Source organism: Lissotriton helveticus, chromosome 3_1 (genome assembly GCF_964261635.1).
Source record: "Lissotriton helveticus chromosome 3_1, aLisHel1.1, whole genome shotgun sequence".
NCBI classification, from domain to species: Eukaryota; Metazoa; Chordata; class Amphibia; order Caudata; family Salamandridae; genus Lissotriton; species Lissotriton helveticus.
Window position 1 is genome coordinate 716822440 of NC_136061.1, and position 26729 is coordinate 716849168.

At 43.1% G+C, this 26729-nt stretch overlaps 1 protein-coding gene across 2 annotated transcripts in view; it reads right to left on the reverse strand.

The window, feature by feature from the left end:
- Window positions 1-26729, reverse strand: part of CSTF3 (cleavage stimulation factor subunit 3) — a 601400-nt gene that overhangs the window by 83541 nt on the left and 491130 nt on the right. For both annotated transcript variants that reach the window (XM_078680868.1, XM_078680867.1), the window contains 5 exons: window positions 19822-19965; window positions 19561-19663; window positions 19234-19303; window positions 10727-10922; window positions 6235-6388 (listed from right to left, as the gene is read on the reverse strand). In XM_078680868.1, the coding sequence (XP_078536994.1) occupies window positions 6235-6388; window positions 10727-10922; window positions 19234-19303; window positions 19561-19663; window positions 19822-19965 (667 nt within the window). The remainder of the gene's footprint in view (window positions 1-6234; window positions 6389-10726; window positions 10923-19233; window positions 19304-19560; window positions 19664-19821; window positions 19966-26729) is intronic.

Here is a 26729-nt window from a genome sequence, read left to right on the forward strand (position 1 = left end):
AGTCTAACGATTCTTCTTTATGATTCCTATTTTTTTTCGTTATCAAAATTTGGTTGGTAAAAATTGGATAAATCTTCCCTGGCCTTGGGGAGGTTTGAGTGGTTTGCTTTAATCTGGCTTTCCTTGCACGCTTTATCTTTCGGTTGGTTTCCCTGTTTGAGAAGAGGTTGGTGGCAGACGATTTTGCCTCTATTAGTTTGACTCCTACACCTGGTTTTTCCTCTTCCTCTGCTTTCACTTTATTTTTGCCATTGGTTGCTGTAGTCTCTATTGGTAGCTATAGGGACTCTGTTTTGGCTTGGTTCTCGTCTGTCACTTGTTGTCCTTCTGTAGGTTCTGCTTTGAGAATTGGCTGCACTGCTCCTAATATATCGGAGTATTTCTGGGAGCTTGGCCAGTTCGTCGATAATTATACCACAACCACAGGTGACCTGCTGTTGAAGTTCTGAACAGCCCCCGTGATTGAGTAGAGTCGTGACGTTTATACCTCCTATATGTTCTGCAATCAAGTTGATGAGGACTATCTGCACCTCCATTTTATCGGATTGAAAATTTAGAGCCCTTGTTGCTTGCTCCAGTGTACTTAGCAAGGATTTGCTCCATGGGGCAGTTGGTATCTACTGGGTAAGTATTCCAGATGACCCCGACTGTATCTCAATCCTACTTACCGATGATATTGTTATCGGAGGTGACGGGCATGTGGGATTGTTTTTTTATTAAGAAACTTCCTTCTTTTGAGTTTTCCTCTTTTCGGATGGTTCTAGGAGTCAGGTTTAGGGAAGTAGAGGCTACCCCCCTTCTCCACCAGATGTCCATTCTTTTTGGGGAGATGTTTGATGGAAATTTCCCTTGCTTGGCTGAAGCAGTTATATCATGTTTTATTGTATTAATTTCCAAGATTTGAAGGAGATTGGCGCCAGAAGAAAAAGAGGAGCAAGTCCAAGCTTCGTCCGGATTCGCTACCTGGCTGCCAGGGTTTTTTGGCGGATCTCCAGTTGCAGCATTATTGTTGCAAGCTTCTTCCTTTTCGTTGTTATTTCTCGGGGATACATTCAGGTGGAATTGTGCTGCTGTGGTTAACTGTCTGCAAGCTGCAATTTTTCTGTTTGAACTTTGCTTCGGTCTGCCTCGGGGGAAGTGAGACTCTTTTTTAGTAAAGATGGACATGTCCAGTTGTTTTGGCCCCCCTGGGCTGTAACGGCCTTTTTTTCTGATTTGTTTGGCATTATGGGGCTAGGCAATCCTGATCTCTCTTTTGTTGGAGCATAGATTGCGGCCATTGGGTCCTTTAAGAAGAAGAATTTCTGTTTTCCATTTTTATTGAGAAAATTGAAGTGTGTGGGTTCTGGTGTTGCTGCTGCAACTAACCTTTCTCTCGACCTGGGTGTCTTACTTTTTTACTTGCTGGAGGGGTTTGAGCTGTTAGGGGGGTATTTTTAAAATTTTTCCTTGTTGCCACTTGGCAAATTTTTCCTGATCTCATCTTCCGGGAATTTAATGGCTTTCCCTTATTTGTATAGTTTTTGGGAAGCGTATTTAAAAGTCTTTGTTTCCTCTATTTCGAGTTACGTTACTATACTATTGTCGTTTCTGGCCAATCTTCCGATCGTTATCTGGAACCCAGCTAGGACTTAAGCTAGGGCTTGGGTTAAGGCGAGCCTCTTGTATTTTACTCGTGGCTGAGGCGTCTCTTGTTCAATGAGAGTGCCTGAGATTGCCTTGAAGCAAATGAAGTAGCTGCACCGAATCCCCAAGCACAAAGTTTCCCAGTGCGCTCAAAATTGGCTGCGGATGTTAAAAACTACTGGCGATGAAGAAATTAGAGTGGAGAAGTTGAAGAATCGTGGATTTGAATGGGATGCTTGAAGAGCGCAAGAGGAGAAGATAAATAGACTAATGGGTGAGTGACTGGCGGACAAACAGACAGTATGCTGGGCAGGAGGCTGGACTGGAGAAGGACCAAGAGGGTGGAGGCTGAAGAGGAAGGGGCGCTGGAGACCAGGAGAACTGAAAGAACCGAGAGCAGGGCACACTGGCAAGCCGCTAACCGCTCCCATCCTAGTTGGGCTGCTTCTGCAGACTCACCGGGCTTGCTCTCAGTATCCGATGCCTGGGCAGGGGTAAGGACAGTCTAGGCCGAGGCGGCACCGGCACAGAGAGAGTGTCTGATGCATTCTGATGCCACTCCCCTGCTGGTGCTGCTCTCTATTAATTTAACTTATGCTCAGCTCAGATTGCTGGGTTGAGCTGAATGCCAGACTTATTTGATGCTTGTTTGGTATTTTTCGCCTCAGCAGGAGGTGCCTAAAATCGGACTGGACACTCCCTGGGGGGCACAAGCTCTATACAAGCTCTAGCATGCAGTGTTGCGTGGTGTAAGCGCAGCCTGGACTCACACACGTCTCGCGGCTAATCTTGCTGCCAATCGGTAGCCCAAGCCGCCGCAACCTCCGCCAATGCCCCACAGTAGCCTTTCAACGTCCTCACAATCGGCAATGGCACAGTCTCTTGCGGGCTTCAGTCCTCCAGCCGGTCCTTACCTCTCACGATGACTGGGTAAGCACCCCAATGGCGTCCAAAGCTGCTCTCCTGCCGCTCCCCTGGCCCTCCCCGTGGCCGCAGCAACTGGAAGTAAGGCACCCCCGTTCCACAAGTGCACCCTTCAAGCCGACCCTACTAGCCCACCAACTTCTGAGACACAATATAATTGACTCAAAACAAGGTAAATGCATTATTTAAGCATGCAGACTGATTCCCTTATGAAGTATCGCTAGACGTAAATGATAGGCTTATTTTAATTAAAAAGTAAACAAATGCAGAAAAGATTTTCCTCAACATTTGTGCGATGTGTAGTTTCTTTTTTACTGAAGGGTACACAGTTGCAATGCATTGTCCATTTTAACTTTTGGGAAATCTGCCAAAATAAAAAGTCTGTTTTAATCTATTTCACTATTTGTAAAATGCATCTTGCCACTGTTAGCTGTTTTGTGGCGCTCTGCCAGGGAAGGATGCGAAGTGGAAGGTGGTTGCACGCAGACGCTCATGGCACACTTCAGTATTCCCACAGGTCCTTCTGTACAACCTCCTTGAGGTCTTCCTACAAGTGGTAGAGGGCAGGTAGTGGTTGGTGGCCGGGGTTGCGCTAGTGGTGGGGGAATCAAGTGGCTAGGACCTTCAACAGGAGTGACTGGTGACGATAATTCCATGCATCTGACAGGCAAAAAAAACAAAAAACTGAACTAACAGTACCAATATATATTTGCCTTACAGATTTCCTCCTGAGGAGCTTTACCACAGCAGTTTACAGATCTGGGCCTGGATTTGCAAAGGGAAGGCTTTTAATTCACCTAACCTTAAAATGTTAAACTTCATCTCGAAATAGGCAAGTTCTGTAGGTCCGACAGTCGAGTTTGAAGCTCGTGTCCGTTGCTGAAAGTGAAACTAAAAGCCCAAAATAGAAAATGCAGAGGTGCAAGTCCGGGGCTGGCATAAGTGCCTTTTTGGCAGTCTTCCATAACAGCTAGCCATAGCTGTGTGTGTTTTTCACATGTTCAGTAGCATTACCACTTTCAGAGTCCAGCAGAGAAACACTGAGCACCACAAACAGGACTAATATTTGAACCTTCGAGAGACCAGGTCTGTGATGGGGAAGCTGTCTAGGGCTAGGGGCGGGGGCAGAGGTCTCGGTCTTGTACTAAGCACACATATTCGTTCGGACCCATAAGCAGCGTCAGGAGAAAGAGCATGTGTGGTTTCACTTTCAAGCTCCAACGATCATAGGGTGCAACTACCGGGAGATGCCCGGGGTTGGTGTGACACAACCAGTAAGCTGGGAAAACGGAGTCAGAAAGTAGGAAACTAAGGTTCTGGCAAGGTTAGGGACAAGAGAAAATCAGGGGATGATCGGGAGTCCACAGGAAATCGGAACCCAGGCAGGAACAGGAAGGAGATGATCAGGAGCTAGGAGATCAGGAGACAGAGTTAAGGAGAACTCAGGAGCAGCAAGACAGCAGAAGGGCAAGACAGAAATTGGGAGAAAATCACACAGCTGCTGTGGTTAAAGCATACTGCACTGGCAAGAATAAAATGTTTTATAAATTAACAAGTTGCAGCAGAGGTGCGTGCAAGTCGGGCGAGCAGCGCTTTTTGAAAAGATCACATGCGGCCGCCATTGCAAATAAAAACTGCCTCGGCGAAGCCTAATGAGGCACTGGGGGAAAATGGGCAAGTCGCGCACAACAAAAGAAATGCTGCATGGCTACCACTGTTAAAGTCCATGCATGGTGTGCTGCATGGCAAAAACAAACAAGGGCAGGCGCGAACGAAAGTGAAAGCGCCAGGATGTTGAGCCGGCAAGGAGACCGCGAGCAGGTTAATGTAAACAAGTGCGTGCGTGTCCCTAATTACATGGCCCCTGCGAGTGTTGCTGCCCGCTCCCGCAAGGAGGATGCCGCCGCATGCACAAGTAGGTGGAAAAGAGCTGTTCAATTTCTAAAGGTCATCTCCTAGAGCAGCACATGCGCGCTGCCTAGGCGAGACCTAAAAATTGGAAACCAATTTAATTAAATGAACAATGCATTGATCAAACCATGATCATGATTACCAAACGTTTGAAAAGTGAATCTAGAGAGATTATGTTTGGAAATAAATTTCAAAATATGCCCCAAGGATCAACTGAGGTGTAAGGTTAATGTAATCAATGCTCATTATCACAAATAGCCACCAGAAGTTCAATTGCTCCCAAATGTATCAGGTTACTGAACATCTTCCTCCTGACCACTCAAAAGAGCCCCAAACTACAAAGGTTAGCTTTCCAGATGCAGATCACAATCGGGAGACTGGCAACACAACATTCTTTAAGCAGGGCTCCACGCAAATGCCGCCAGTTCCCATTATTTTTTCTGATTATTAAGGAAAGGCCTAGCTGCTCTTTATGTCTCCGAGACCACAACAAGCCAGCTGGTCTGACCCATGAGAAGCACTTCCAGTTCTTTGGTACATGTTTTAAAAAGCCCCAGGCAGATTGAACCCCACAGTTTTGTCCTCCTCTGATCCTGTGCAAGCAATTTGTGTTCTGAGATTTGTGGTGGGAAGCCTTCCTTAAGGTGGTCACTAGCCAGAAACTGATCTTAATGCCATATCTGTTTAATTCCCATAGTAAAACCAGTCCTCTTTTGGAGCATGCCCTTTCTATTTACTGTAAACACATCCCGTAAATATCTACTGTAGGAGGCATTTAAAATTACAGAATCTGCATCCGTGTAGAGATCTGTCTGCCCTCGGAGGGGTGGACCATACATAATGATAATGATTCAACTCCCTCCTCTGGAAAACCAACTCTGGCTTCCTAGTTATAAGTGGTGGCAGCTTGGCTGAGAACAAGACAGGTTCAAAGAAAATTCTGACTCTAGATAAGTGACTGGCTCTAAATCCACTGCAGCTATCAGCACCTAAATGTACCAGTATGAAATCTCATCCATCCATCTAGTTTTCTCTTTCTGGAGGCATCAGATTGTCTGTTCCAGATGCAACACTCCTATGATTGAACTAAACTTGCTTAGCCAGAAGCTAACAGTGTTAACTGCACCAAAAAGATGTTTGACTTGAGGTATGACTAGGCTCTACTAACGCAGTCTGCATCTGTTGTTCCAGGACCTCTGCCTCACTCCATGCCACATTTGTTGGCAACCCTCCCCCACCCTAATGTTTACATTCTTCTCTGTGTTGTAAACGGGAATTGAGTTTGGGTATGCATTCCATGTCTGGACAGAGGCTCTGCCTCCTCTACATTTACCTACGTTAGATTTCCTACCCTGAGTTGCAGACCCCACATAAACATGACTGCAACACCACAGTCTCCTTTTATTTCCATACTTGTGTGAAACTGAATAATGGTCTTGTGGTGTTTCTTTTATTGTACGTCTGTTTGCATACAGGTTCTAGAGCAGGCTTAGAAGTGTGACCTTTTTTATAATTTAAAAAACTGCTTTTGATTAATTCACTTTCTTGGGATGAGGAAATACTTTTTATGCAGGTAAATAGCTTATGATTCTAGATTTAATCTACATGCTGGCCATCAAAACATTATTTACCTGTGATCATGCCTTCTGGTACAAGCATTCACCCCTCAAACACAGGTCTGCAAATGTAGATCACAAAACTATTTCCATAGAAACCTGAATGACGCATAACCTTATTTATTTACTTAATACCCAAACTGAACATGGAACTTACGAGCTAAATGTCTTGGTTGGAAAGGAATCATTTGATTTGTGTCTGGTTTTGGGTATTCTGGTTTTCTATCCACTTCATCTTTTAAGGAAGGTGCTGTTGAAGGTGTCACAACAGGGTCTGGAAGCATGTTTGAAAACTTGGCACGAGAGACATCCTTAAAAAAAATGAAACAGCTTTATTTTAATATTTCCACCTTGGCTCCCAGTCAAACAACAAGCTATTAGATTCATTTTGGATTTAAAACATTGATACTAAACCAGAGTACTAAATCTCTAGTGGTCTTGGGAGTGCTTTAGGTGTGGTAGAGTACAGCTCACTTAACAGTGGTACTAATTCTCCAGCATCACTATTATTCATTGTTGAACATCTCATCGTCAAGCACGGGTCCAAGCGCTAACATTAGAAAAATATCAAAGCATGTGACCCATGAAAAAGCCAATGCTATAAAAACAAGACAATTTGAAAAATCCATGCAAACTCACACCAAAAACCCACATTTTTAGTGAAAATGAACGAGTATGACACCTTCGCACGTCCTGTGGACCCTGCTATCAATACATGTTTAAATGTACTAAATCCCTCAGAACATTTAAAATCCAATTTTATCAGTAAGTTGCTTCTCTTTTTAGAGTATTTTCTGGACTCTAGCCTTCATGCTTTAGAAGATAAATGACCTTCCTCTGAAATCATATTTTCTTTAGAACTAAAGTTCTATTTTTCTTAACAAATTCATAAAGTTGCATTTTTAATATATAGAGTTCTTCAGTTTTTTGGTTCACAGAAGCCTACTTTAACAGTTACAATATAATGAGAAGTGGAGCTCAAATCAAATTAGAATAAATGGTCAATAGCCATTGTTATAGTTTTATGATTAATGAAACAGGGTCATTGCCATGCACAACAATGGATAATTCAGTGAACTCTAGAGCCTGTATTTGTCAAACGTACTGGTATAAAATAATTTAAAAGGGTGTGAGTAATTTAAGGAAAGTAAGATGCGCTCACACTGGTTCATACACGAATCCAAGTTTCCGGGTCTCACCAACCTAAGTATGAAGTATAGTGGTTGAGAGATTTTTTTTTCTCAATTATATTCAGTGCAGTTACACTTGACAACGGCTATAAATGCGTTTAAAATTAAATGGTAAGAGAATGAGACTGCCTCTGAGAAAAAGAAAAGGTATTAAATTTGGGAAGGGTGGGGTTACAACTATCCAACAATGAGTCGATCAATTATTCTTTAAAGGAGGAGGCTAGGAGAGAAACAGAGAAAAAACAAACCAAGATGTTAAAGGGAGGATGAAGAGAGGGGGAAGGAATCAAGAAGTTACATGATTGGATATCGTTTGAAGTGGTGCATTTTTAGTTTTTTTCCCCTGAACAGTAGACGTCTTCTTGTAGAAAATCACAGGTATGGACATCCAGAGAAAGATTGAGGCAGGTGAGAGTTACATTTTAGTTTCAAGTCTATAATTGTTTTTACTCCTGAGATCCTGATTTCTTTCAGAATTTTCTGTAGTAGGGATGAGAGTTAAGGTGCTTACTGGTGCCATCTCCAACTTCATGTTTACTTCAAGTGGAAGCCAGTGGAGCTTTCCAAGAACAAGTGATGTGATGAAACTTTACTTATCCTAACAAACGTCAACCAGTACTTCTACTTCAAGAGGTGCCAGGAGGCTTTTGTGGAGCTGTTTATAGACCTCTATTTGGGGTGGTTCTATAGTCTGGCTTTTGGTTTGTGAACACCTTCAATAGAGAAGCTAAACATACACATTAAACAAGAGTGGGTTACAGAAAGGATTGTTGGGGTACATCATAGGGAATAAAGACAAGGACTGAGGAAGAATTCCCCTAACAAATTCCTCTCTATTATTTAGGAAGGAGTAAACCAACGGAAACCCCTATTCCTAAGGCAAATGAGACATTCCAAAATAGAAATTAGTATTTGGAGTTCAATGGTGTCGAATGGTGCCAGGAAGACTAAAAGATGAGGAAACCAGTAAAATAATTATTCAAAATGCAGTGTATGTCTGCAAGTATTGTTGTGGTGCCAGTCTCTTAGCTTTATTCTTTTCAGAAGCTAGATCTGTACAGTGCTAAATGATTGTTGTTTTCAATGAAAGTGCCAAGTTGCAAAGGCACGCATTCATGTTTCAATAACTTAGTAGAGCCAGGGCAAGTTGGTTACAGGTCAGTAGGGGTTAAAGTACTTTCAATTGACTGCAAGATTTTTAATTTTTTAATAAGGGTGTAATCTGTGCATTTTTAAATCAGGAAGGAATCTTCTTGTAATTATACCCTGTTCTTGTATACTATTCGAGCACGAATGGAGGTAGTCAAGGCAAAATAGTTATTTTAGAGATTTGAATAACTATTCATTGCTCTTCTGAATTGGGTGTCACAATAGACCATGGTTAAGTAGCAAAGTGGAGGTGCATATCCTCACTGACGTGTAGATCTTGAGTGAGGGGAATTTGCTTGTAAAGAGGTTGTGAAAGTCTTAACAATTGGTTTAGATCTTTGTTTCTTAGAATTGCAAAGAAATGGGATTGGTACAGCATATCCATTGGAACAGTTGCAGACCTCACAATTAGAGTAGCCACCAACAATTCTTTAACTGTAGAAAATCCCATTATAGCAACCGCCTTTAATCAAACTTACACTACCCCCTCAAAGAAGTTTTCCTGCGCAGAATGACATCCTGGATGTTGGATACAAATATAATGATGGTGCTGCTATTCACCCACAGCCTTGGATGGGACACTGTAAGCCATCTGCACTAGATCCTTCTCAACACATCATCTCAGGGCCGGAGGTCGCCATGGCAGAAAACCCCAGGACATGGATTTTTGGATGCCTTCCACCCGTTTTAAGATGCTTCCATCTCATCCTATTACCCTATCTTCAACTGCTTTTCCACAAGCTGGGTCAAACCCTGTTGATTATTACTGTCATTCAGAGGCTGATCACTCTCAAAATTGTTTCTCCCCAGGTCACTTCTATACTGGATCCCGATCCATCTCCCTGTTGTGCTCAGACTTCTGTAACTCACAGTTCTGGTTAAGTCAATATTTCCAATGGTCCTCAGGAGGTCCCTTCAACATAAATGAGATTGGTGGGAAGGCAGCACCATGCTCTGACCATTGGCACACCTCCCTTTGGCACCATTCCCCACCAACTGACTCCTATAATGTCACCTCGATTGTGTGGAAAGGGAGCAGCTGCATTCTCTGCTTTAAAGTCTGCAACAGAATTTTCCCTAATAACGGCAACACATTCTTTTGAGATTGTAAGCACACCATGTCATCTCAGCCTCACAAGCACTCTTTTTGGGCCAGAATGTGGGCCCAATTTCAGGTACTCAGTGGAAGAGCAGCCCTCACAACTACAACTTGGACAACATCCCTGTACATCTTTATTTAGACTTTTGCATAGGGTTCAGCCACACTTAGTTCAAGTTGAGGGTTGGTGCCAAGTTCGGTATTTCAAAGAGTGGTTTAAAATTGTTGATAACATGTTGGAGCTATTCATTCATAAACCTAGTTTTGACACACAATGTTATTTTTGCATTTATTCCTAGTATCTTTAAAACAAGTCGAAGTTTTGGAGATTTCTCTGATCTCCACAATCTTTTGTTTGCAAACGTTTTTCCTGTAGTAGAACAGTTTTTTTGTTGAAAAAGGGCCATTGATTAGGTGTGTATTTCTTTTTGGTTTTAGTTGAGCTATTTTATGGGTGTCTATTTAGAATCCTTTGCTGCAATTTGCTGAAATACAATAATGTTTAAATGTCCTTGGATTGGAGAGAATGCAGTGTTAACTGAGTGAACAAGACCATATTCAGAAATACAGTTGAAAGGCCTTCTCAAATTTACTATAGCATTTTTGTGAGTAAGCTGGGAGTTTTCTGTAGTTAGAGGTTGATGAAAATGATCAAGGATTCTGATCAATCCACTACTATTAGCTTGAGACATACACCTTTATGGAATCAGAGGTAAGGGGTCTTTCTTTTTGTGTTTGGGAAGAATGGGTTAGTTCCAGAGCTGCCTTAGGTCATGAAGCGTGAGTATTTTCAGAATGCCCAAGTAAGGAAGTCAGTTTCATTCCTATAAAGACACATTTAAGTGTTCAGACTCATTCTTGTCTATCAAAGATAAATGTTACTCAAGTGGTTACTTCAAACCGTGTGTCTTGTGCATGGCACAGCCCCATTTAACAATGCCCTGTACTATTTCAGTGTTCTGTCACTTCACACCTAGGTTTGCATTATTTAAGAATCGCTACACACGTACATAAATATATATTTTATACTGAGAGAGAAAAGTGGTGTTTATTCAGGAGTTCTTAAAGAAATTGAGAATTAGTTAACAGTAGTGTTTCTCTATTAGGCCATTTACAATAACCTAACTTAAGTGTTATCTGAAATTTTCTACACGTTATATAAATGCAAACCATTTCCTTTGTAAATATATCTAATTCTCTGCAAAACATACCTTATAACCAAGAGCTTTAAGTTCACTTGCAGAACAAGGATACAGATCCATAAACTTATACCTATCGACTAGCAGTGCTGTTTCTTTGCCCTCATACTCCTCTTTGAAGGCGGTAAATCTTCGCTTTTCGACCTTAAGTATACTAGCTAGATCACCAATGTTACTCTCAAATGCTAAGAATCTAGCCCATATTTCCCTGCAGAAAAGACAGAAAGGTAAATATTAGGAAACAAATTACAAACCTTTTCATATTAAATTGTATTCAGACAGCAAAATAAAGGAAATGTACACTTTGTTATGCTGTTAGATAAGTTATGTTGGTCGAAAATAAAGTGTCACTAGGTACAACAAAAACAATTAATTTACAAGGTTATTTATTTCTTACTGCTTTTAGTACTGGCTTTCCCTGGAATCCATCACACTTCTTAGATGAGTATTTAAAGCTTACATTTATGCATATTGTTCGATTTTTTTAAAATTTATAATTAAAGTAATCTTTACTTCTCAGTAAAACTGCATCATTTTTATTAAACAATAAAAGGATTAGTTTAGTACGTAGATGGGCTGCAAATTCGTTTAATTTTCTAGCTTATTTTACAAAAGATTATATCTTAAAACCAAAGGCACGCAAGCTTAGAATACTGTATAAGAATTATGCAAAAAAACAGCTAGAGATGCCTTGGTAGTTCTGTTTTTAGGGGGAAAGCTACTTCTTTTCTCAACACCACTACACCAGAGACAACAACAGAGACGCCAGTTCTGCTAACTTATCCCAGGATGGATTGAATGGTTTTACATCAATCCAAAGCTGCAATACCGAGTCTGGAATGAAAAGCAATAGGTTACTTACCCTGTAAGCATCTATTCACAGCATGTAGTGCTGTAGATTCATATGCTGAGCATACTCCTGCCATCCAGTGTTGGGCTCAGATGTCTGCAACTTGTTTTTCCTCGAAGACGTGTTTCGAGTCACAAGGTATGGTGACCCCTCCTATAGCCTGTTTGCGCATGGCCATTGGCTCCTTTGATAAATTGTTTTTAGCTCATCAGGTGAGCTTAAGATAGGAACAGCTCAGTGACAGAAAAGATGAGCATGCACGTATAGGGAAGATAAGATAAAGTGTTTTAGTAAATACGTCGGTCAGTAGCGTCCGGGGAGGAGGGTGGGTGCATATGAATCTACGGCACTACACGTATAGTTGCTGTAGGAAGCTGGATTTGTATATGGGATACCACTAGGTGGTTATACCGTGCACAAAGTCGAGAGATTCCCCGAGAAGTGTACAGGGCTCAAAGCAAACAAAGTGTTTTAGTTGTGGTAGTGTGGGCGAGCAGCATTAGGCCTAACACAGAGGAGAGGAAGACATTTATTGCACACACATGACCAATAATTGACACATGACTCAAAAAGGAGAATCACACCAATTTTATAAAAATAAGCTTTGCTTGTGTTTTATTTTAAGACCAATATCTTCACACTAAGGTACTTATGTTTTTAATAAAAATACTTTTCACTTTCAAAAGTCGAAAGTGCAATGCAACAGTTCAAAGTTATCCTATGGAGGAAAACAATAATGCTGTTATACAGTTAAGTACGCAAATTATGCCTGGAAAAGGTCCTGCAGTGTTGGCATCTGTTAGAGATGTGGCTGTCAGGAAGGCAGATGATACATAAACCATGAAGGTCTGAATTGGCCTTCTTTGTGCCACAGGCAGGTTATTTGTCAAATAAGGATGGCATTTTATTTGACATGAAAAATACATTTCCTGTCTGATAACAACAGAAAAACATTGGCAATGTTGAAATCCGTCGAGTGAATGTGTTGACAAATATTTCTGAGAAATTTTTGAAAGACAAATCCATGAAAGGCAGAGCTCAGGGCTCAAAGATCCTGTAAACAGGAGCTGGAAAAAAGAACTGCGGTAACTGCCACCTACTAGACATGATGGGATACTGGTAGGCTGTGAGCCCTTAAAGGCACAGAGTCTCTTTTCATATCTGCAGAGCTGCAGCCTATAACTCTACATTGTCTTCTTCCTTCTTCCTTCTTCACCATTTTCCTTTAAAAAATGGTTTGTGAATGATATTTATAAGGACAAACAAAGCCCCTGCTAATTTTTCTGGCCTTTTAATTATATATGAACCCTTTTTAAATGAAAATAAAAGCAATTGGCTAATATAGCCTAATTTACAGGCTGCAAAACAGTTGAATAAATTAAGTGTTTATCCTGGCCTTACTGAAGAAAGGTTAAATCTACACTTAAAATTATATATTGTAAAGAAGTGCTCCGGGATCCCCGCATGTAAGCAGTGACTATTCAGTGCTTAAAATTATCAATGGAGATCTACTGAGAGAGAATGAAAGTTCCATTTAGTGTGTCCTGACCCTCTGTTACTTGCAATATCCCTTTAATGTATAGCAGAAAATACTGGACTTTAATTGTACTTAGATCACCTGATAAGTTTGAAAGGTTGAGTCGGCCCATCAAGTTATAATGAATGCAAAATAAAAAAATGATGTCAACTAATAATCAACCATATGAAAAATCAATTTAGTGCAGAACAGAAGTGACTAACACATACTTTGTTTAAATGCTATGAACAGGACAATCTACATTGTAGGGGCCTAAACAGGTGGATAAATTGGGGTGAGAATGGATAAATACTAATCAGTGCACAGTGTGATTGAGGCATTGCCTTCACAGTAGAGTAGGCCTGTGGAGAATCCTAGATGGTGAGTGAATCTGCCCATGTCAGCTAAGATCATTGGATCACAGGTCCCGGTACGTTCCTGGAGTCTGTGATAATACAGAGAGCATCCATTTGAAATCATGGAGATCAGTCTCAGAGTATGCAAACCAATCAAGCCAGATTATAAAATAAAAACAAACATACACTTTTTCATACCTGAACACAAACATAAGTAAGTCAATAAAATAAGAAATAGTAGTAATATGGACATCTTGATAAGAGAGACCCTCCCTATCAATGTTGATGGGAGAACCGACTATCTTTCCAAAAGTGTGTGCACCTTTTTTCAACATTGTTACATAATTTAATTGAAAAAGCTGATCATAGGTTTTTTTGTCACAAATAAACCCAAATATCGAATCATTCACTATGAACTATCCTGCTGCTGTAAACTGATAGGCAGATTCTCCACTAAAGTGTTAAAAACATTTTTGTCTTGCTCCCATTGATCTTATACCCCCCTATATTGGTAAATGATTTGATCAAGTCAAGCACTCTTTGTATATTGACCTCATCTGGTTTTAAATAGAGAATAATACCATCCGCAAATAGCTTTATTTTGGGCATACCTGCCATGGGTTGATAGAATTTCGGTTGTACTTTGGATCTTTACAGCCAGTGGCTCAATAAAAAGAACAAATAAAATAGGAGAAATGGGGGCTTCCTTGTCGAGTCCCTCTTCCAATTGTGAGAGAGCCTGTAACTTTAGAATTAATCACTATTCTGGCCTTTGCCCCTTGATAAAGTTAAAAACTGATAGTTTATTTTTTATTTTTTTCCCCTGAACTACTGATAGTTCTAAACTGCAATGGGAATCCAAATTGACGCAGACCATTCAGCAGAGCATCCCAATTCACTAAATCAAACGCCTTCTCGGCATCCAGCATTTATTGCTGTAACATTTAGATTACATGAGAAAAAAATCAACTGCCCGAATAAAAAAAATTATATTTGAAGTAGCTGATCTATTGGCTTCAAATTCACTGTGGTCCTTGGATATTAATAGCTGAGCAGCAGGGATAATCCTAGCTGTCCAGACTTTAGTCAATAATTTATAATCTGAATTTAACAGATTTATTAGCCGATATGAGCTGGCTTTTGTTACACATTTATCTAGATAGAGCATTCATCCTCGAGAACAAAAAGAAAAAATTGCCATAAATAAAGAAAGAAACTGAAGCGACTGCATTTCACCAGACAATGCCCGGCAGTCAAACAGCAAACGTTTAATGTATCTGCCATACTTAGTTTTTAAATAAATTCAATTTTGTAGCAGGCTACATAATGCAGAATGAAAACATTTGCATTTGTTTCCCTTCAGTAGGTATTCCCTATGATATCGCTGCACCAAAACTGATGTGTTTGTCGTGCGTAATCATGTACTCACTGGGGTATGTAGTAATGAGCTGCTGAATGTTAGAAAGAGAGAGAGCTGTATTCAAACTACAGCCTTCCTTGTTCTGTGGTATGATCCGAGCCAAAGCACTTCCTCTCCTTGAGCCTCGATTATGGTATGTGAAATCAAAAACTTTGCTCAAATAAATGGTGTGATCAATTCCTGGCGAGCGCTTTGTTTTTTGCATTCTTGCTTAACCCCTTCCCCGCTCATGACGAGCTCAGCTCGTCATGAGTTACGACGCTCGTACGCTCATGAGAAGCTGAGCTCGTCATGTAATGCGGCTTTTAAAAAAAGCCGCGCACAGCGGGAAAACCGCTAGCGCGCATGCGGTTAAAAATAAATAATGTCTCGTCCCTGTAAAAAGCACGAATGTTGCGTGGCAGAAGGAACACTTTCAGGAAGAATGTCAGACACACTCAGTGCACATGTGACAACACATTTTGTGGAGCAACCAGAAACAGGGAGGTCATGTCAGTGAGATGCAGTGTGGCACGTATAAAAAATAGAAAGAAACCAATCAACTCACAGCGCACAACATTCAGCAGCAGCAAACTCGGATGCAGATTCAAAGGGAATCATTCAAATTCACCTCAGATGTTCTCCAAACCTCAGGAGGCTTTACACAACAGTGCTGCTCACTCCTCCTTCAAAGCCCCTGCTGCCTCGTAGTCAGCCAGCTCCCACCAAACTCTCCGCATCCGGCAATGTGCTCATCCATATTTGCGTTTTAAAATGATGCCCATTCATTGTGGATTGCTTCTCCGGCCTCCAAATTAACTTCCTTAACTGCCTCTGCCTCTCAATATTGAAGCAGGGCAGAGGTGGGATTTATTCCACTCCCAGCACAGCCGCAATTCTGACTGCATCACTGCAGCCCCTGTGTCACCAGTTTGCTTGCCTTGTTAATTAATCTCTTGCTTGCAAACTGAGAGCTCTCAGTCAGTTTAGATATCCTCACAGTTTGATTTTTGCCCCAACTCGGGGATTCTGCCCTTACACGCCACCGCAGCAGACTGTCAGCTGCCATCATTAACCGTTCACAGCCAACTGGAGTTGAAATAGGACAATCTGGACAGGGTAGTGGGCAGTAAACTCAACTACGCTACGGTCAACTGAGTTTTTGCGAACTCTGCACTCCAAGCAGAGCTCGGAGTAGGCAAAACCCTGTGAACTCCGCTGGCGTAGAGGAGTTTGCTGTCGAGCCATAGTGTAGTCCAGCCGGCCACCACAGACAGGTTACTGACCCCTGTGCTTGAGAGCCTGCGCTCCCCGAGGGCCTGTTCCAGCCGGAGGTGTTGTCACCTCCTCCAAGCAGGACAACTAAGTAAACATATCAAGGTAGAAGAACTCCACCACCTTGGTTTTGGTGGAATTAGGGTCACTAGTTCAGGGTTATGCCCACTTCCCTGTGCAGGCTGTGCACACGGGGAGCATTGTTACTTGATGACCATTTTTAAACTGATTTTAGCTGGTATTTTTACCTTACTTTAAGGCATGTTTTTATATTCATTTTAAACTCTTCTGTTTCTCGTCCCGATCTTGTTTTAAAACTTTATTGCTTGCACTTTGCTTATTCAGACCCACCTGGTCAGTGCTTCTCTCAGCCTCCTCCTGCTCGCTCTACGTTCCACCGCGGGGTTTCTCCCGTTTGAGTGAGCGAGTCTTAATGACAGGGGCGAAAGAAGGGGGTTCGAATATTACGGAGGATGAGTGGGTGCCCCATTTTGCTACAATCTTCAAAGACACAGTCTCATGCCCTGATGTACCAAAAGTGGAGCCGGTGACGGCCTCTACGACATTCTCAGTTGCGGAACTGACGGAGGGAATCAACAATCTCTCAAACAAGAAGGCCCCCGGCCCAGATGGTATCCCACTGACCTATTTAAATTTAGTCCCCCATTCTGGGCCCCAATCTTGACAGCAGTGGGAAACGCCGCAGCGGAAAAGGGTTGTCCACCCTCATGGGGCCTATCAACAATCGTACCGTTGTTTAAGAAGGGAGATCGAAATAGTACCTTAAACTATAGGCCCATCTCCCTGATTGACTCCATTATAAAAGTCCTAGGGGGTGTCATATTAAAGAGGCTGACCTCGTGGGCAGAGGAGAAGCAGATAATTTCTGACGCCCAGTACGGGTTCCGGACCGGGCATTCGACCATGGCGCAATGCCTAAATCTTTATTTGATATTGGGCAAATACACTCTCGCACGTTCTGGGACTATCTACATGGCCTTCATGGACCTTTCCACGGCTTTGACTGTTTCAACCGGGGAAAGCTGTGGCGGTCCATGAAGGCTATGGGGGTAGAGCAAAAACTGGTGAACTTCTTAAAAGATCTACATAGAGACAGAAGGGCTAATGTAAGATACACAATGGACCTCAAGGTAACAAGGAATTTTAGAACCAGTCGGGGTGTCAGGCAGGGGTGCATCCTGGCACCCTTTCTTTTTAACCTCTACATAAATGACCTTGAAGAGACATTGGTGGATACAGGGGCGGATTACCCCTATGTGGGCCGTCGGGGACTGCCCGTCTTGCTTCATGCGGACGACGCCGTCCTCCTAGCCCGTACCCCGAAAGGGCTACAAACTTTACTTGACACATTCTACGGGTTTATGGGCAGCCGCGACCTATCCATAAACAATACAAAATCTTAGGTGATGCAGATGGGTAAACTAGCAAAAAAACAGTACCATTTCAGAGTAAATGGCACCACGGTGCCTATGTGTACTACTTTCTCCTATCTCGGTGTCTACTTTGATCACCAGCTGAACTGGGCCCCACTCCTGAATAAAAAGAGGGGAGAAGTTACAAGGGCTAACGCAGCACTGTTTGATTTTGCTGCGAGAATGTGCAATAGACCTGTGGGAGCCATGCTGAAGGTTTATCGTGCAAAGAGCATCGCGATAGCTTCCTATGGAAGCGATCTATGGGGTTATTGTAACCTTGAGGGACTACAGGTGGTTGAAAATAAATTCTTAAAACAGCTCCTGTGTGTCCCACAGGGGACATCGAACATGTCTGTGCACGAAGAGACTGGTCTGCCTTTTATCAGCGACACCCTGTCATTGGGCCTCTTATATTTTGGCTACAATGCTGGCTCAATAAACAGCTTGGTTTAACACACAGTCTCCTGAAAGAGACAATGAGCCTAGATTGTATGTCCAAGATTCCCTGGTTGAAGTATCTTAAACCAGACTTGGGAAGGAGGGGCGCCAGGATTTGTTTTTACCGCGGAAGGTATCACCATAAATGACGTAGCGTACATTAAAAAGTCCTTCTCTACACGAAAAGTAATGGAAAGGCAGGAAAAGGACATGATGAAGCAAAATGCGCGTCTACACATGATGCTCATAACCTCGCCCGGAGAGGAACCTTACCTACTATTGCCATTAACAGATTATGAGCGCTTCTTACTAATCAGGTTTAGGTTTAATTTGTTTCATATTTTAATAGCAGTTCCAAGGGGGAGTCACAGAGCAACAGTGCTAGCACCCTGCGGCTGCGACAGTTTGTCTCCGCAGGTTTGCTGCACTTTGTTTTTTTGTAAATATTATGAATTCCCCAGAGCCTTTTACCTTAAACCTATTTTAAAAAGAACGCTCTTTGTACAAGCACGCCCCGCTCTCCTGTACTTACAACTGTTAAAATTAGATTGTATACCCCATGTGACTGGCTTTTTAAAAAGTGCAATGACCTATAGAAAATGTCTGGATGTATAGAACCGTATGATGCCTTTTATAATATGGAATAGATGGATTTTTCTTTTAACGCTAGGGTAAACTTGTTTTAACCGACATATATTTTAACATGTTCTTTCTTTTAACAAACCTGAAATATATTTCAAACGAATAAAGTACTTTTGAATTGCCTTTAAAGCTACTGTGTTTCAGCAAAAGCCTGAACACGTTGCTTACATGTGAAAAAAGGATGCCTGCCAATCAAGTAATCTACGTTGCAATAACTAAAGTATAACAACCACAGGAAAAAACAAGACAGGGCTCTGGGATGATACAATCCAAGAAGCAGGGTCATAAGACAAAAGGATCACTAAGATGCCTAAAATATGCTTACGTTTTAAGTCGGGAAAAGAGGGTTTGCCCGAAATCAGCCAGTTATGATATCAAATGCCTTTAACGGGTCCAGCTGCTCAGAGATAGTCATCACACCAGCCAATTGTACTTCAACAAGATACCAAGTTCTTTACTAAATATTGTGAAACTCATCCAAGGAGGCATAGAAAAAGAATTGGTATTGTATCACATACATTACTATTTTTTTCCAACTTAAAAACACAGATAATGATGTAACTCATCTACTACAAGGGAACGTAACTTGGAGGGAAAAAACACCTACCCAGATTTTTCAGGCGCTAGACTTCCAGATGTTAATACACGCTCAAACAAGACTCTTGTGTTGTTGTCCTCTACAAAAAGAAATATATATATATATATATAATTAAGCTAACCAAACAATTAAAAACAGTTTCTAAGCATTTGGAGAGGGGGAAAACATGACAATGAGAAAGCAAATTGGCTAAAGAACTTTTTTTTACAGCAAGGAAAGAAAATTAAAGCCTTTGCTTTTGAGAGGACCGTGCATAAATAGTTAGCTATTGAAAAACTCTCTACTGTTTTAATTGGATTGTTTAGATGATCATAAGTAATTAATTTCATGCCTTACCATTAAGATGAGAGAGATAGTCAATGTAAGCCAGTACATATTCAGGAATGTCTCCGTACTTCTTTAACCCCAGCTCAAAAATCTTAAAGGCCACAGACTTGTCCTGGAAATGTTAATGAAAGTTATATTAACAACTAAAATACACCTATGCCAAGTTAATAGCTGTTATTGTATGTGGCATATGTTTTGCAAGTGCCTTCGACATGTAAAATTTTGTTAATATTGTAAATAAAAACGGAGTAAAGTTTGCCTTCAGATTACCTTACTACAGTAGTACTCCATTAAGGCTGCTGTAACATAAACATGATGCCGCGTCCTAGCATCTTCTCTGGCTTTTTTGAATATGAGTCTGCCTGACTTGATTCCTTCAGCACGCCTAGCAAACTTCATATATTGGATATACACCTAAAAAATAAAGGTATGACATTATTAGCTGATCTTAAAAATTTTAATTAATTTTAAGATATTGCTACTTTTCCAATAAACACGAAAAAAGTGAAAATAAATATTCTTTACAACAATTTGAGGCACACTGCCTTCCCTACTAGAAAGATAACTTACAGAATTTCAACAATGAACAAGTATATGGAGAGTATCATATGGCAAACAAAAAAGCATTTGTAGATAAGGGGTCAGACATATTACACAAATGGCGATTCCTAAAATCAATTAACAGAAAAACAGAATTAAAATGGAATTAAAGAACTGTACCAAATATAAAGAAGTCTGTATAATGTCATTGTTATGTTACCTGTGTCAACACCAGAAGGTTCTGTACTTGGTAGGTTTTTGTACAAAGCACCACTGCCAAGCCTTGAATAAATGATGCGTGATCCAGGCATCAGTGTGGGAGTACCTGGTTGGGTGCAGGTCTTTAAGATCACCGGTACCTGTTTCCAGGTTACTGTACAATTTTCCCAACTGAGCTCTAGTACAAGAGGCATGGGTGAGGGCTCCACAGGCCAGTCATTCAATCGGATGGCCTACCCTGGGCCAAAGACTGAACCCTCTGGACAGCAGGCTACGAGAGCGGCAGCAGAAGGATAGGAGTGCCTGTGATTTGTTGCCGAAGGACAGGGAGGATCGGCCTTGCCTTTAAATTTGCATTCACAGCATCCATGAACGAGTCTCAAAGGATTTATATCAATATGAAGGCAACACGTTATGCCATATCCAAGGGATGGTTCAGCAACTGTATATCAAATGGATAAGATAAATCAGGCTGGTCTGTCCTAGAGACTGTCCTATAGCCCACTTCTTTGAGAGGCAGTAAGGGAAGAGACCAAAAGGGAGCAAATCATGGGGAAATTTAGGAAAGTCATGAGAGCCCTGTAGTTGGGCCAATGAGACGGCCACCCAAATTCTGTTTATATGGGCTCAATCATTGGGACTGAGCAGTTAAGAGATGGTCCTATCTGGCTAGACTTGGATTGTGACTGCCAACAAAAAGAGCCAGGATTGACCTCCTGGTGCAAGTCTCCAGAGTCACTGCAGTAAATGGACAGTTGGTACCTTGACCAGTGTGTCAGGGCCGGAGATCAGCTTGTCTCCTGTTGTAGCAGGCTGGTACCACTGCATCCAAAAGGAGAGATTGGTTGAACTATTAAGGGCAGCAGCAGACTGGGACATTTGCACCCACGCCATAGCTAGTCTCGTGGTTCTACAGAGTCTCGGACCAAGAGAAGGAACAGTCCCACTTCTTATGCCAGGGCAAAAGCGTCTGGATAAAGCAAGTTAACTATGTATTTGCTTTTTGGGGCAGGATTACCAGTACCACTTGCGAACAGCCACTGTGGGTTCTTTCCACTTGAGGGTGGGGGCTTTAGTGAAAATGCCTCGTTCTTCTCCGACAGAAAGGATACTTGCAAATACACCCAGTATCAGTTTCCTGGTGAGAAATGAAATTTAACGTCTCTTGAAGAGCTGGTGCATCCTTAAGCTGCATGCAAGTTATATGGTTCACAAGGGATGTTGTTCTGATGTTGGCACACAAGGTTTGCTGGTGTTTCACAAACATAAAAGACGAGGTTATCTACTGCAAAAGAACGATGGCATTATGCATTTCAGCATAAACTGTCCGAATAAAGTCTATTGTTGGGAGTTCCTAGAGCATGACAAAAGCAGGTGCTGTTCTAGCCTGTCCAGTAGTACACAAGAGACAAATTGATATTAGGAATAACCCAGAATGTAAGAAAAGGATATGAGGTACCTTTAGGATAACTTCATAACTCTTAGTCCATAGGTGCTCTCCCTCGTTTTCCTGGCAGCGCCACAATCAAATAGCTAAAACACACGCAGACTGGCTTCTTTTTCATAAAGGGAGTGGTGAGAGCACAGATTCTAAGGAAAGGAGTGTTCTGTGTATTACACAAGCATCTGCACTATTTGCATGAAAAGCTCACGTGTAACAGCTAAGGACAAGTTACTTACCTTCGGTAACGCCTTATCTGGTAAAAGACATTATCTAACCCACATTTTCCTTACATTTGAATTCCACAGGCATTAGACTGCATCCGGAAGATCTTTCTTCGAGCAAGAACCCTGCATGCCGGTAGGTGGCGTCTGTCAGCTCCGCGTGATGTCAGCTGCGTTATCCGTGCCAGAAGTAAAGGCTGCATCACCTATAAAGGCGTCACCTTGGTGCGCTGATGTCAGTTACTTTTCACGACTTTCTATGCCAGGAAAACGGAGCCATGAAGATTACTGACATTGGTGTGTTTAAAAACTAGGGCCCTGAAAGGGAACAACCTTGACTCTAGAAACTTGTTGCAGCGTGGGGAGGATCGGTGGGTTGGGAAGGAATCTGCGGCTAGATACGGTCTCTGCCAGATAAGGCATTGCCGAAGCGAAGTAACTTGTCCATCTGATAGAGCCATCTAGCTGCAGATTCCTTACCTTTAAATAGATTCCCAAGCAATACCACCCAGTAGGTCTGGGGATATGTTTCAGACTACAAAGTCCTGCAATTAGAAAGGGCAAAATGACCAGGCCTGACTGTCCAGGCAGTAATACTTGGTAAACGTGTGCAGGTATGACCACATTGCTGCCTAACAGACTTCCAGGACTGTGAATTCAAGCTCTGGTGGAATGAGCTCTTCAGCCTTCAGGAGACACCATCAAGATCTGGCAAAGAAGCAGAGAACGACCCATCGTGAGATGGTCTCTTTTTGCACCGCACAACCTTTCCTTGCACCAAAATACCCCACGAAGAGTAGGTTGTTCACCCAGAACTCTTTCATGCAGTCAACGTAGAACGTCAACGCTCTTTTTGTGTCCAGACAATGGAATAGCTCCTCTTCCTTAGCAGGATGTGGCAGAGCGTCGAGAGTGGGCAAGGTGACCGATTGTTCCACATGGCAAGGTATTACCACTTTTGGGAGGAAAGAGGCTCCAGTGTGAAGCACCAATTTGTCAGGAAATATTGTCAAAAAAGGATTCTTGGACGATAGAGCCCGCAGCTCGCTCACCCTCCTGGCAGACGTGATTGCCACCAAGAAGGCGGTTTTTAATGTGAGCAACTGGAGGGGGCAATTGTGCAGGGGCTTGAAAGGGGCACACATGAGGAAGGCGAGAACCAAATGAAAGTCCCACTGAGGCATAAAGGGGGAGGGTGGAAACATGTGTACAAAGCCTTTTAGGAATTTATGTACAATAAGAGAGTTAAATAAATAAGGTTGGTCTGGCAGCCTCCGGAAAGCAGACAAATACCCTTTCACGGTGCCCAGAGCAGAGCCCTGCTGGGCAAGGGTCAAAATATAAAGTAAAATATTGTAAAGGGAATTAGAAAGAGGGTTGCTAGACTTCTCTGCAAAATAAATCACACATTTCTTCCACTGGCAGGCTTATACCGTCTTAGTGGAGGCTCGCCTGGCTGCCAGAAGAACATTACAAACTTAAAGAGGAAGGTCGAAAGCTATCAACTGCCGCTGCTTAATCTCCATGCAAGAAGGCATAGACTTGACAGGTTTGGGTGGTGAACCCGCCCCTGCTGCTGCGACAGAAGATCCTCACAAAGGGACAGCCTGATTGGAGGATCCAGGCTCATTTGCAGAAGCTCGGGATACCAGACTCTCCGCGCCCAGTGCAGAGCCACAAGGATGACTTGTGCTTGGTTGTTTCCGATCTTCTTGAGGAACTCTGGGCTAAAGTCGTATGGGGGAAAGGTGTACAGGAAGCCTGAGCTCCATTTGAGATGAAAAGATTCTCTAAGTGAGAGCCGCCTTGGAAATTCCAGTACGCAAAACTGCTGACTTTGCACGTTCTCTGCGGAGGCGAACAGATCTAAACACGGATCTCCCCACCCCCACTTCTGAAAGAGACCTTGTGCAACCTCCAAATGGAGAAACTACTTGTGATCTGCTAGGCATCGACGACTGAGTTTGTCTGCCCTGATGTTTCGAGAACCTGCCAGGTGCTAAACCACCAAGGATATGCCCTGCCCATGTCCAGGGACGCAGGGCCCCACTCCACCCTGTTTGTTGCAGTACCACATGGCGGTAGTGTTGTCTGTGAACACTTGCACTAGCCTTCCTTTGATGGAGGGTAGAAAGACTTTCAATGCCAGTGAAACTGGAGACCCTGTTTGCCTGGCCTCTCACTCCCGCACACGGTTTTTGAACCGACAGATCGGAGAACTGGAATACTGGATTCAATTACGTCCACAAATCACGCATGGTCTCGTCTCTTGCAGCTACAACATGGTGCACTGTTGTATTCCCTGATTATGCCTATAGATTGGGCCCGATGGCTGCCTCCTCTCCGGGAGAAAGGGGTGGTAACTGAACTGCAGAAACTGAACATTAAGGTGGCGGGAGATCTATTCGTTTAATCGAGTTGTCAAAACCTGGGAGCAGGCAGTAGATGGCCTAGAATCGCCATCACTTCTAATGAGGTTCCAGTTTTATAGAATCCGCCACACACTTTTCCGAGCTACTGGGAGGAGACATGGCAGAGCCACCGGAAGTGAGAGAACTCACATACGTTAGCAAGGCCACCTCTCCCCAGAAATTGCTGTCCCACTTGTACACCATATCGCAAACACATAGAGAAAACACATACACTAAAGCACGTCTGGCATGGCAGTGTGATTTACAAACGGTATTGGATGATGACATGTGGCGTTACTGCTGCAACAACACTAGGAAGCTTTCATTGAATGGCCGACATAGGCTGATACACTTCAAATTCCTTAATAGAATATATTACACACCGGACAGACTCTGCAGATATGGCCATAGGGCCACGGCGCACTGTGAGAGGTGTCACGCTCCCAATGCGGGATTCCTGCATTTAGCGTGGCTATGCCCTAAAATATGGGACTTCTGGGATGAGATTTTCACTGAAATTAGCCCAGCTGTAGAGATTGACATAACACCAGACCCTATGATGGCTGTGCTAGGATACACGAAGCAACTACCGACGTCTGTGCGTAGACTAGTAGGCATGGGACTGTTAATAGCGTGCAAGGTAGTGGCATGCTGCTGGATGAGAGGTCCTGCTCCGACTTCTAAAAGATGGGCACATGAGATGGTATATTGCTGTACGCAATCCGAGAATTATTGCGAACTCCCCCCCCCCCCCCACCAGTAGGGCCAAGAATTTCTGGGGGCTTTACCAAACTTACCTTGCGAATAAAGGGGACGGGGCAGCTGACACAGGGGCACAGGGAAGCTGAGCCTGAATGTTGCTGAGGGTGACACACCTGAGGCGCCGAGTGCCCTTCTGATCTAGAGGGCTAGCGCCCTGGAAGTGGGTGTTGTTGCTGACTAGTACTGTCTAGTTTATATATGTTGGCAATGTTATGTACTGTGAACGCCGCCTGCCCTGCTTATTGGGTTGTTGGCTAAATGGCTGTGTATTCCCTTGAGTGTAGGACTATGTTCGAAGGATTTCATGGGGGTGCACTTACACCTTGGAGTAGGAGGGGGGCTTTGTTGTTTACACTCTGGGTCACTGTCTGTTACCCTTCTAAAAATTCTCAAAATAAAGTCAAAAAAAAAAAATAGACTTTCAATGCCACTCGGATCACTTGGAGCTTCAGCATGTTGATATGGAGTCCGGATTCCGCTAGAGAACAGAGTCCTCTGATCTCCACCTCTCCCAAATGGCCACCCAATCCCAGAAGTGATGCATCTGTCACTACTGTGAGATCTGGTTGGGAAGGGAGAGGGGTCTTCCTCTGACCCAATCGCGTTTCGTCAGCCACCAGTCTAGTGTAGTTCCATCCAAGATCTGAACCATGTCGGAGGGATTCCCCTGATGCTGCGCCTAATGGAACTTCAGGTCACACTGCAGAGCCAGTATATGCCAACTGGCATTTGTCAATAGCAGGATACAGGCGGCCATGAGGCCCAGCAGCCTCAGAGTGATTCTCACAAAAATCCAGAATAGAGGCTGAAACATTGTTATCACAGCCTGAATATCCTGGACTCGCCTCTCGGGAGGATAGGTCCAAAACTGCACTGTGTCCAGAACAGCTCTGATGAAAGGGTGGGTGTTAGAGGGAGTCAGGTTTGACTTCGGCACATTCATAGTGAACCTCAGCGAATGCAGGAGGTTCGCTGTACTCTGGAGGTGGGAGACAAAAGCCTGGAGTTAGCCAGCCTTCAACAGCCAGTTGTCAAGATAGGGGAAGACTGGAACCCCTGCTGATCTCCACAGATGACCTGCAACCACAGCCATCACCTTGGTGAACACCCGAGGGGCGCTGGAAAGGCGAAAAGGGAGCACCGTGAACTGAAAGTGCTTGTGATCCACCGTGAATCACAGGTAATGCCTGCGGGCAGGCAGGATGGGGATGTTAAAGTACGAGTCCTGAAAGTCCAACACTACCATCCAGTCTCCTGGGTCCAGGGCAGACAAGACCTGAACTAATGTGAACATCTTGAATTTCTCCATTTTTAGGAAGTAATTGAGGGCCTGTAGGTCTAGGATAGGAAGAAGGCCCTTGTCCGTTTTTCAGGACCAGAAAGTAGCTGGAAAAGTAATCGCAGCGTACTTCTGGCGCCAGAACTCTCTATGGCTACCTTGGCGAAGAGAGCTACGGCGTCCTCCTGGAGCAAAAGTAGACGATTCTCTGTCAGCTGGCCCATCCCCTGAGAAGCCAGATGTTTTCAGTCAGACGTGGCATCTAACAGCTACCGCCGCAGAAATCGCTCTGCCCAGCAAAT